General features: G+C 34.0%; 2 protein-coding genes across 2 annotated transcripts; both read left to right on the forward strand.

The window, feature by feature from the left end:
• The first annotated feature begins 1,796 nt into the window (after positions 1 to 1,796).
• On the forward strand, positions 1,797 to 4,410 carry LOC115712148 (uncharacterized). The gene is made up of 2 exons (XM_030640391.2): positions 1,797 to 2,278; positions 2,840 to 4,410. Exons 1-2 carry the CDS (start codon positions 2,198 to 2,200, stop codon positions 3,935 to 3,937), a joined length of 1,179 nt encoding a protein of 392 aa, XP_030496251.1. The 5' UTR covers positions 1,797 to 2,197; the 3' UTR covers positions 3,938 to 4,410.
• A 3,044-nt stretch (positions 4,411 to 7,454) lies between these two features.
• On the forward strand, positions 7,455 to 8,055 carry LOC115714235 (uncharacterized). Its single transcript, XM_030642859.2, has one exon. It carries the CDS (start codon positions 7,503 to 7,505, stop codon positions 7,848 to 7,850), a length of 348 nt encoding a protein of 115 aa, XP_030498719.2. The 5' UTR covers positions 7,455 to 7,502; the 3' UTR covers positions 7,851 to 8,055.
• The last annotated feature ends 3,680 nt before the right edge of the window (positions 8,056 to 11,735 follow it).

The following is an 11,735-nucleotide window of genomic DNA, read 5'->3' on the forward strand; positions in this document are numbered from 1 at the left end:
TTTTGTATTTTTTCCCTTCCTTTTTATTAAAAGTGTGTATTGTTTTTTTTTTTCTTTAGAAAAATTAATTTTGTATTACTTTTTACCCAATATTCAATTATACACTCATACTCTTAAAATCTGACTCATTTTCTCATTGAGCAAAATTTACGAAATAAATCAGATTGATTTTTTGATAAAAAAAAGTACTATTTAAAATCTTCAGTATTTCCTCCTTTTTCTATCCGTATCTCGTAGGTACAGCGTTTGAATCAATAGAAAATCTTTTTTTTTTTTCTATATAAATCGATATTATTCCATTCATTCTTTTATGATAGGTGATTCAGGATGGATAATAATGGTTGGATGAGGATTTAAGAATTTATTCTGATATATAATATTTTTTTTGAGGAAATAATTAATTATCATTTTGATTCTAATTAAAGCGTTAATCATTTTTCTTTTCCACTATTTTTTTTTGTCACTAACTACACAATAAAAAACACTTGGATTTTCATATAATAACTTCCACATTTATTTATTGAAATGCCTATTAATTATTAATATCCGTTCATAATAATCTAGTGTATGTTTAGTCAGAAGAAAGATAAAATACAAAAAATAAGAATAAGAATAAAAATAGAAATAAGTATAAAATGAAATTAAATTTAATATGCATAAAAAAATTAATAATAAATTATTATTAATATTTTTTTATATTGTATTAGAATGATTTTTTTTTATTATTATTTAAAATAAAATAATAATTCTATCTAAATGTGTTATATAATTAAGAAAACTCATAGTAACAATTTTAATGTATCGATGTGTAACTAAAATATAAGCTAAAATAATTTACATAGCGGAGTTATATTTGCACCCCATAAAATTATAAATACACTCTATTATTAAAAAAATATAAACTTAAATAATTTTTAAAAATTACTCTTAATATTTTTTTAAAATTTTTTCCTCACATTATTTTATGTTAATTTTAATACTTATTTTGATTTCATTTTCAAAATTTTTTCATACTCATATATATATATCTTTTTTATTTTTTTTAAAAAAAATTTCATATAATTTTTTAATTTAATTTTTATGTCATAATTTTTAAAATATAATTTAGTTTTGTTTGATAGGTATATTTTTTAAGAATATAAATTGAAAAAAAAAAAGTTAAAAATACTTAGTACAATTAGAGATATAAATTTTATATAAAATAAAAATTATTAAAATGGGGTGTGCTTAGAAATTTTTGGGTTGTAAATAAAATTTTTTATTATGTACTTAAAAAAATATGACAAAAATACCCCTCTAATCATAATCTTAAAAAAAAAAAAGCAATAATAACATCACGCTAAAATCTAAATTGTCTCTTAAACTTCATGTAACGTCAGAATATATACGAAACTGAGAGAAATAAAAAAAATATTAATTATTGTGTAACTTAGAAAGAGATTCTGTAAAATGCCAAGTGTCAGAGTTTAAAAAGTCCAGCAGAAAGTGCCACGTAGAAGGAATGTAAAAACTGCGCGTGGAATCGGCGACAGTGGAAAGTTTCTACTCATACCGTCGACCCACTAATTTCTTTCCTGAAATATATATTTGATTCTTAAAGACAAGGCAGACAACCACGCCCAGTTGTCTCGAGCCCAGTCAATAGACCGCGTTGGGACCCACTTTAAATCCGTTTGCAATCTCAAATGTCGGTTATACCCTTCTCTCCACACAACCCTTAACACCTAAGCAATGGAAGGGTATTTACGTAAATTAGAAAATGGAGACAAAGCCCATAAAACGGCTCTCTTTCTCTCTGTTTGGTTTGACAACTGCCACCCAATACCAGAGAGGCACATACAACACAATAATCTCTCTCTCTTTCCATTTCTTTTACTAAATATTTAATTAATTACATTTTTCAAAATTAACAATAAATATTTTTTGTTAACATTATTTTATTATTTTGGGGTCGATTTTATAACTTCTTTACAGAGAGAGAGAGAGAGAGAGAGAGAGTGTAGAAGACGAAGGAGAACAGAGAGAGGTGAAGAGGTTGAAGCTGTGGAGAAGGAATATTGATTTCGATTCGGAGATCGGGGAAGTTTGATCTGAGTTCAGAGATCTGAGAATCGTTTTCTTCTTCGTTGGTTTTGGCTTTGAGAGTGATCTGGTGGTGGTATTTGATTTGGCGGAATTGTTGTAATTCGAAGTGAAAATGTGGTGGATGATGGGTGAAGGAGGAGGGCATTACTGTTCTAAGAAGACTGATGATATATGCGCTGATGTTTGTGGCCAGGTTTGTTTTTTCTTCTCTCTCTTTTCCCATCCCTATGATGTATAATATATAAATATATAGTGGTAGAGATTGGGTTTATTGAACTGTGGTTATTAGAAAGTATCGAGTAAATTTGATCTGAGAATATTTTGTGGCTTAGATAATGTGGCAATAAATACGCTTGGATCTCTGGAATTTTCTGTTGAATTAGTTATGGTTTTATTGTGATCCAGGAATTTTTTTCTTCGTTTTTTCTCATGACCCAATCAATGAATACACTTTCCTTTTTCTTTTCCTGTTTTTACGTTGTATTACCTGTAATTGTTGTTTGGGCAATTTAACAGAATTAAAAAAGAAATGAGCTTTTTTTTCGTTTGGTATGGGGATACTGTCGTTTATGGGTATTTTATTTATTTATTTCATTTTGTTTTAGTTGTTGAACTTGTCAAAGTTACTCTGGTTATGGAAAGAAGATGTCAAATTACTCAATTTACATGGTGAATCTAGTTGATATAAAATATTTTGATTTGGGAATTTTTGATTATTTGTTCTGACAAATTTGAAATCTTCGTTATGGAGCAGGAATCAAGCAAAGTGTTAAGCATGTCTAGAGTTCGCTGCATTCTCCGTGGTTTGGATGTGAAAACTCTTGTCTTTCTCTTTGCCCTTATCCCAACTTGCATCTTTTTCATCTATGTTCACGGACAGAAGATCTCATACTTCTTGCGGCCACTGTGGGAATCACCACCTAAACCTTTTCATGATATGCCGCACTATTATCATGAGAATGTGTCAATGGAACATCTTTGTAAACTTCATGGTTGGGGAGTGAGGGAGTATCCTAGGCGTGTTTATGATGCTGTGTTGTTTAGTAATGAGCTAGACATCTTGACCATTCGCTGGAAAGAGTTGTATCCCTATATCACTCAGTTTGTTCTTCTAGAGTCAAATTCAACGTTTACTGGGATTACAAAGCCTCTGGTCTTTGCCAGTAATCGTGATCAGTTCAAATTTGTTGAACCTAGGTTGACATATGGCACTGTCGGAGGACGGTTTAAGAAAAAAGAAAACCCATTTGTTGAAGAAGCTTATCAACGAGTGGCACTGGATCAGCTTCTCAGAATAGCAGGCATTTCAGATGATGACTTGCTGATAATGTCTGATGTTGATGAGATTCCAAGCAAGCACACCATTAATCTGCTGAGGTGGTGTGATGATATACCTCAAGTCCTTCATCTTCGGCTGAAGAATTATCTTTATTCGTTTGAGTTTCTCGTGGATAATAACAGTTGGAGAGCTTCTGTGCATAGATATCAAACTGGAAAGACCAGGTATGCTCATTACCGTCAGACAGACGATATTTTAGCAGATGCAGGATGGCATTGTAGCTTTTGCTTCCGCAGAATTAGCGAATTCATATTTAAGATGAAAGCATACAGTCATTTTGATAGAGTTCGATTTACTCATTTCTTACATTCCAAGAGAGTTCAGAATGTAATCTGCAAGGGGGCTGATCTGTTTGATATGCTACCAGAAGAGTACACCTTCAAAGATATCATAGGGAAAATGGGACCAATTCCTCATTCTTTCTCAGCTGTTCATCTTCCAGCATATCTATTGGAGAATGCAGAAAAGTATAAATTCCTTTTGCCTGGGAATTGCATAAGAGAGAGTGGCTGAGCTGATCCTTTCTTCTAGTCATAAAGTTTTGATGTCTATCTGTTTCTGTAAAGGTTAGTTCAACTTGCAGCGGCTTGTGTGACTCTTCATGAAGGTTTCATCTGACAATCGATGACTGGTGCGTCACTGACTCGGCTCTGCCAATCGATTTGTTCAGCTAAATTTATTATCATTCTTTGGGAAAATTGTTTGGGGGATCCATCAAATTCATGAGTTCTAAAGGGTGGTGCGGTTGTTGTACATAATTATTTTTTTTAAGGAGTTGTTTCTTAACTTATTGTGTAAAATGTCTGCTCCCAATTACAGTGCTAGGGTGTTATGTTTACTTAGTTCTGTCTGCGTTGGCATGATTCCCGTTATTATATGTATACCCCACAAAAGAGCATGACTTTTCACTATGCTTCTTCCCCTTGTAGGGAAATTTTGTATCAGACAAATTTTTCCACATATATATTCCTTTGGTTATTTGCAAATTGTCTTTTTTTTTTCTTTATTGAGAACTATGCAAACATTACTCTACATATTTGGATGATTCTTTGTTATAATTTATATAGCTTTGTTTTCTTCATTTTTGGTATCATGTAATGCTTCCCTTGCTATACCTTTAGTCACTTCAAACTTGATATGATCTTGTGTTAGAGCTAGCATTATTCTTCACCCTTGCTATAAGTTATTTAATTGACCTGAAAGTTGTCTTTACGCTAAATTTCGAAAACCTCTCCATGCTTCCAATCTTGGCAGCCTGAACAAGATTTGATCCTAGTGTGGTGGTGGTGGTGGTGGCAGTGGCGGTGGCCGTACCATATTCATTCTTTTTTTCTCCGACCAGGCTGATTCATGGCATGTTGTTTGGTCTATCTCTGGCTACAATACTAATATTATTATAAGCTGACTCTCTCTCTTTCTCTCTCTATGAGAGAAAATAAAGGTAATCTCTTCTCCATGTTATTGTAAGATATAAGAATAAGAAAGTAATTGGACCACAGCACCTCCCTCCTCACCAATAGGGAAATAAAATATATATATTTATATGTATAGTATAAGCTCTAAATAGTTGGAATAAATAATAATTTTGGGTGGGGATAGCCATGTGTAACAACGTGAAGAAAACTATATTATAATGCAAAAGACTAGTTGTGTGGTGGTTGAGAATTCGATGCCTTTGGACAACAAATTCAGAGAAAGGTTCCTTCTGATTTCTCTTATCTCCTGTTAAATTAGTTATATCGTTTCTGTTGTTAATGATGAAATGGGCATAAACTGAAGCTGCATTCCTTATTTTAATATTGAGGGACCTTTATTGATTATTTATAATAATTTAATGATATTAATTGTAACTTATGATTCGTTTTACACCAGAAAAAAATGAATAAATAAAAACCTCGGTCTAAAATGAACCACATAATACATTTTTGTGTGTCTAATCAAAGTAAATATCTTAGCAAAATGGCATTTATATTCAGATTTTGGTGGTATGGCACACTATCAATCTTCAAAGCAGGGAATAAAGTTAGCGTTACAAATGGCTAAAATTTCATGCATTTTTCTAAGATGCATTCTTATCTAGATGCTATCAAAGGCCTTATAAAATGGAACCTTGGGAAAGAACAGAGAGACATAACATAAGCCAAGTTTTCTTAGACATCTAAGTAAGAAAAAACTAAAGTAACATAACATGTTGAAACGTGGTGGTTATGGATATCAACATCACCAAAACTCCTATGCCATGCAGCAGGAGTCTCAGCACCAGAGCTCCTACGCTATGCACCAGCAGCAGCAGCAGCTAGGTTGGAACTCGAACAGCGAATACCAGGGCCATGTTTTGGGGAGTGGTCACATGCCACCAGAAGCCTGCTTCATCGATTCACAGCCTCAGCTACATAAAAACCAAGTCAGGGTAGATGGAGGAGGCTATGGTGCCAAGCGTCATGATGGCTGGCACAGCCAGAACATGCACCAAACTGGCAGAGTCCATCATGGCTCGGTTGGTGCTGGATTTGGGAAACGAATGTCTAAGGAATTCGATACTCATTCTTACAATAACTCCTCTCATTTTTCGAATGCTGCCATGTTTGATAGGGAAAATTCCATGAAAAAAGCCGAGTTTGAGGCCTTTGAAGAGGTGTGCGTCCCATCTGGAGGAGCAGTGAGAATGAAGGAAAGAGAGTATGAAAGGAGCAGTTGGGGGGCTAGGAATGATGGTGGAGGCAATTACCAGCACAGCTTTGACAATGGCGGCGCCCATTGGGGTGGTCACCAGAGATTTGAATGGACTGCAAAAGGGGTATAATAAGGGTGCATAGTAGTGATTTGTTTTGACTATGCAAAACTCTTTCCCTACTATTTTATGTTTGGTGTTATATGTCCATGCAAGTGAAAATTACTACTTAACCTTGCTATGTGATTATCTATTGGTGTTGTATGTCTATGCAAGTGAAAAATACTACTTAACCTTGCTATGTGATGATCTAAGATGATATTAATAACACTATCCTTTATGATTACTAATAATCAACTTGTCTTAATTTCTCTATTATTCTGTTGATTAATTAAACAACCAAAATTAAACCACAAGTACTAATTAATCACCATTCTTCTGTTGAATCTTTGGGCTTAAAAAAACTAAAAGTTGCCGTAGTTATATGATGTGCTAAAAAAGGGTAAATCTTTTGTATCACATCCTAGTAAAGTTAAATCAACTTTTACTCTGTTAACTTTTTTTTTAATGGAAAGAGACATAACTCAAATTTAAGTGCAAATGGGTTATTTTGTTATAATGGCTCAATTCAAGAAGGAATTTTTACAAAGCATATCATCTTAGACTTTCTAACTAAATTTTGAATGAAGTGACCCTTAATGATTGACAAGCATATTACACTTAACCCATTCTGAAACTTTACTAGGATATGATACAAAAAAGTTTAACCAGCTGCTGAAGCTATCTTCAAAAGTTCAGTTCAATGGTGGATTTGAATTTGTTTTCTTACATGCTTTATATATATAGAACAAAAAGCATCTACTCTTTTAGTCTTTTCAAGAAACTTTTTTTTTTTTTTCTGTTTTTGTCCACAAAAGATTATGCCAACTAGTTTTGGATATTCCTCAAGTAGCTTAAGGCATATAATTCAAATACTCAAGCACTACTATCAGGGCCGACCCTGAGCATAAACGGGCTAGACTCGTGCTTAGGATACATTTATTTTAGGGACTCAAATAAAAAAAAAAAATACTTTTTAAAAATACTATTTATCTTTATAGTAAGGGTCCAAAAATTTTATTTTGCTTGTAACTTATTTCATCTCAGGGCATGCCCCGACTACTCATAGAAGTTCTTAATGCTCCTCCTTTTACTATAAATAGATTCTTTAAATTTCACATGAAAATTGAAAAAGAAAAGAGCATTAGATTCACTTTCAATCCTATCTTTTGAGAATCAGAAACTTTTTCAACAAATTAGGCTCAATGTTTTGACCATATACTATTACTACACTCAATATATATGCTTATATAAACTCATGATCATTACCTCTAAACTTCAAACATTAAACACAAAGAAAGAAAGAAAATGTCAAGTGCCAACCACCATAACCATCACCATAATAAGCATCACCACAATGGTTGGAATACCTCAAATAATAATGAGGATTACCAATATGTTACATACAAAGTAGAACCTCAACCTCAATTTCAACCTCAGATGTACATAGTTAGCCCTCTTCCTCCTCCAACCTATCACTATGTGCAGTACAAGAGTGATTATGAGGATGTTAGGCCGTCAGAGCGCAATTTCTCGGGCCTTCGGTTTAATGACACCGGTTATCAGGCTCAAGAAGAAAATGTGGACAAAGAAGCTGATGAGTTCATAAAGTTGGAGCATAAGAAGTTTCAGTGGAGCAGAACTACAACTTACTAGGCCACCTCCTCTGTGTTTTATGTGTTAAAACAATATGTTAAATTCCATCAAATATTTTATAGGAAGGAATGATGGTTATTTATTAGTTTTTAAAATAAATTTGAAGCTCTATATGTTCTGATGCTTCTTGAAAGTTTTATTATTATTATTATTATCACATGTGTATCTCACTATGTGTGCTACAATGAAAATATTTCTATGCTAATATTTGTCTTGATGTTCTTGTTACATGTCCATGTCTTTTATTACTCTCTTGTGTTATATTTAGTTGTTAATTCCATTTCACCAATTCAAATGTTAAAAAGACCTTGATGTTTTTGGGTACTCTTAAAAATTTAAGAACAAAATTTCTTAATGGGTAGAGAATATATTTGGAAAGTCATGTTTATGACAATAAAAATCAGCTCAGCAGGTGTTTTTTTTTTTTTTAATAAATTTCTTTTTTCGAAATTCTTTTTTTATTTTAATCATAATCAGCTCATCTCTTTGTTGGTTATCTTATTGTTGCAGATGACCTATAAATCCATGATGATTTTATAACACTTTTTCCTTTCTCCTTCAAATTTGAAGAAACGTTGGTTTCTCCTTCAAATTTAAATTTTAGGTAATTTGTTTGGTTTGGGGTAATAAAAATAAAAGGAAAAAAATAATTGAGATTAGAAATAAAAAATAGAATAAGAATGGAATATAAAATTTAATATGAATAGAAAAGATTAATAATTTTTTTGATGTATATTAGCATAACATTTTATCCCATAGATGACATAATTATTCTATTAAAATAGTAAAAAATATCATTCTAATAAAAGTTAATTAGGATTTTTGCCTTCTGAATTTTTACATGTACTAAATTATACCTCCCAAATTTCTTAGACCGTTAAAAATTTCTCCTGAACTATTGAGATTGTTGAATTCAAAGACTTACGATTTTGTCCTTTTTCTTCCGTATAATGAGAGATTTTGAAATCCTCAGAGGTAACCTCTGAACCTCCTCTTGAGGTTCCAAGCCGCTGCTTGACTGACCGTCCAAATCCCCGAACCTTCCAGCGTCCCTAGCCATCATCCCCGCTCGCTCATCTTTCCTCGTTGATATCGCCTAGTCTCGCTTGGTCCTCTGCTGGGTTCGTCGAATGCCTTTTCCTGGTTGTCTGAGCCGCTCTCTGGGTGTCGTCGGTGTTGTTGCCCTCTCCTTGGAGTTTCAGCTACTGTGAGCGACTTTTGAGATTTTGGGGTTTGCTGAAGTTTGGTTTGGGCGAGCAAGAAGGTGTTTTCTCATCTCTCTCCCTCTTTGTTTCTTTTTGAATTTTTCTCTGCCCTGAGTTTTTTAGTTTCAGGTGGTCTCATTTTGGTCTAAATTGTTGTGGATTTCTATTGGCCCCATCTTGGTTTTGCATTTGTGACATACCAAGTTGCCGAGATTCTTATTTTGGTGGGGCTTGTTTCTTTATGTCAAGGAGTTCTGCGCTCGAGTTTTTTAAACTGTGTGAGGCATTTTTTTGCTCTCTTGTCATTGGTGTGTGACTGACTCCTTAGTGAACCTGCTCCTTGGTGAGATTGCCCTATTTTGGGGTTTTTTGTTCCTAATTCATGTTGATACTCTCTTGGAATTATCGAGGGCTTAGCAAGCCTGAGGCAGTTCAATCACTTCAGTCGCTAATCCGTAGCAAGAACTTGGATGTTATTTTTCTTATGGAGAACAAAAAAGAGTAAGGAAGAGATGGCAGTGATCTCGAGAAGGTTGGGCTTCCCTAATGGTTATGTAGTCTTTGCTCTAAGTTAAGCTGGAGGTATTTCCTTGTTATGGTGACGAGGTCGGGACATCCAGATTTTTACGAGGGACATTAATATGATTTTGGCTCGTTTCAGAGCTTTCCAACATCATAAATCTTGGTTGAGCTACTTCATGTTTGCTCCTCCTTGAAGGGAGGAAAGAGATGTGTTTTGGGGTAAGATGACTCAAGAGATTAGCGCTTACCAGAACCCATGGATGGTGATGGGAAACTTGAACTCTGTCCTTTCTCAAGAGGAAAAAATTGGTGGCAGACGAGTTACCCCGGTTGAAGGTCATGTGCTCCAGGAATTTATCTTTCAAAATGGGGTCGTGGATTTAGAAGGGGTTGGAGCTCTTTTCACGTGGACCAAAAGGCAAGATTGGGCTCATCTTATCAAAAAAAATTGGATCGTGTCCTTAGGTCGACTGAGGGGCTAATACAATTCAACAAAGTCAGCCTAAAAATTCTAATATGAGACACTGTGATCTTGCTGTGATTGTGCAAGATACATATCGGGATTGAGAAAAAGTTAAAGCTCCTTTTAGATTTCTCGATGCATGGACTCGTGACCCAGGATACTTGAAAGTGGTGGAGGAACTGTAGGGGCAAACAGTTTTAGGGTACCACAATTTTATCCTATGTACTAAACTAAAGTTGATTGCCTATGCACTTAAGAAGTGGAATTTAGAGTGCATAGGTTGTTAGAAAAAATCCTTGTGGAGGTTCAAATTAGACCCCCTCTCAGTCATATTTGGAGCTTGAAAGCTCCTTGATGCTAGAGATTTATGAGATTGAAATAAGACGAGAATCTATATGAAAACAAAAGTCAAGGGAATTGTGGCATAAGGAGGGTGATTGTAATTCCAGGTTTTTCCATGCCTCAATGGTTGTAAGACGCAAAAGAAATTTCATATGAGTGGTGATTGATGATGAAGTTAATTGGATTGAAGGTCAGAATCTTATTTAGGCGAGTTTTTGAATCACCCAATCCAACTATAGATTCAGAGTTCTTTGGGTTAACTCAACCTTGTATTTCTCGGGAAGATAATGAATTACTAGGGACTGTTCCTTCGTTGGAAGAGATTAGGAAGGTGGTTTGGTCGCTTCTCCCTCTCAAAGTACATGGTTCAGATGGTTTCCAAGTTAAATTCTACAAATATTATTGGTGTGAGTTGGGGACTCAAGTGTGCGCTTTTGTCACATAATTCTTCCGCGCTGGCAAGTTTGTTAAAGAGGTAAATAGAACATTTTTGGTGCTTATCCCTAAAATATCAGGAGCCAAATGTTTCAACAACTACTGGCCTATTAGCTTGTGCAATGTGAGCTATAAGATCATTGCAAAGCTACTTGCTAATAGGTTGTGTAAGGTACTTGACAAACTTATTTCTCCTCGCTAATTGGCTTTTGTCAAAGGGAGGTGAATTGCAAAAAACTCCATTATTGCTCATTAAATTATCCACAACTTTAAGAGGAAACAAGGAAGGGTGGCCTTTGTTAGCCTCAAATGTGATATGTCTAAGGCGTATGACTGTCTTGAATGGTGCTTTTTAGGGAAAGCTTTGGATGGCTTTGGGTTTGATGCTCTGAGGGTTAATCAAACATTGTGCTATCACTGTGAGTTTTTAGGTTCTTTTAAATGGCGGGCCAACAAAAACATTTTATCTAGGCCGGGGGTTGAGATAGGGAGACCCTCTCTCACTGTACTTATTTATTTTATGCTCGGAGTTCCTATCTCATATGTTGAGTTTGAAAGAAAATCAAGGGAAAATTAGCAGCATCAAACTGAAATGGGCCATCTATTACTCACCTAATGTATGCTGATGATACATTTATCTTTGTTAGTGCTTATTGTTTAAAAAATTTGTTATGTTTTATGTGTTAGTATGCTTTCATTCAGGAAGAGTATTTTCTATGCTCTTTTGTTTTGTTTCTAAACTTCATGCAAATTTTTATCTTATAAAATATTTTGTCAATCAAAATGTCAAATGGAGAGATTGTTAATTCTATTTTTGGCATCTTTAGATTAACAAAAATATTTTATAATTTGTTTTTTAATTTCAACTGAGTTGTATTATTTATTTTCATATATTTGTATTTGATTGATTGATTTATA

This window comes from Cannabis sativa, chromosome 4 (assembly GCF_029168945.1).
Source record: "Cannabis sativa cultivar Pink pepper isolate KNU-18-1 chromosome 4, ASM2916894v1, whole genome shotgun sequence".
Taxonomy (NCBI): Eukaryota; Viridiplantae; Streptophyta; class Magnoliopsida; order Rosales; family Cannabaceae; genus Cannabis; species Cannabis sativa.

Excerpts from the sequence above, each read along its gene's own strand:
- LOC115714235 (XM_030642859.2), top strand. The coding sequence starts at position 7,503 with ATGTCAAGTGCCAACCACCATAACCATCACCATAATAAGCATCACCAC.
- LOC115712148 (XM_030640391.2), top strand. The coding sequence starts at position 2,198 with ATGTGGTGGATGATGGGTGAAGGAGGAGGGCATTACTGTTCTAAGAAG. Across the intron at positions 2,279-2,839 it reads GCGCTGATGTTTGTGGCCAG|GAATCAAGCAAAGTGTTAAG; the intron begins GTTTGTTTTTTC and ends GTTATGGAGCAG.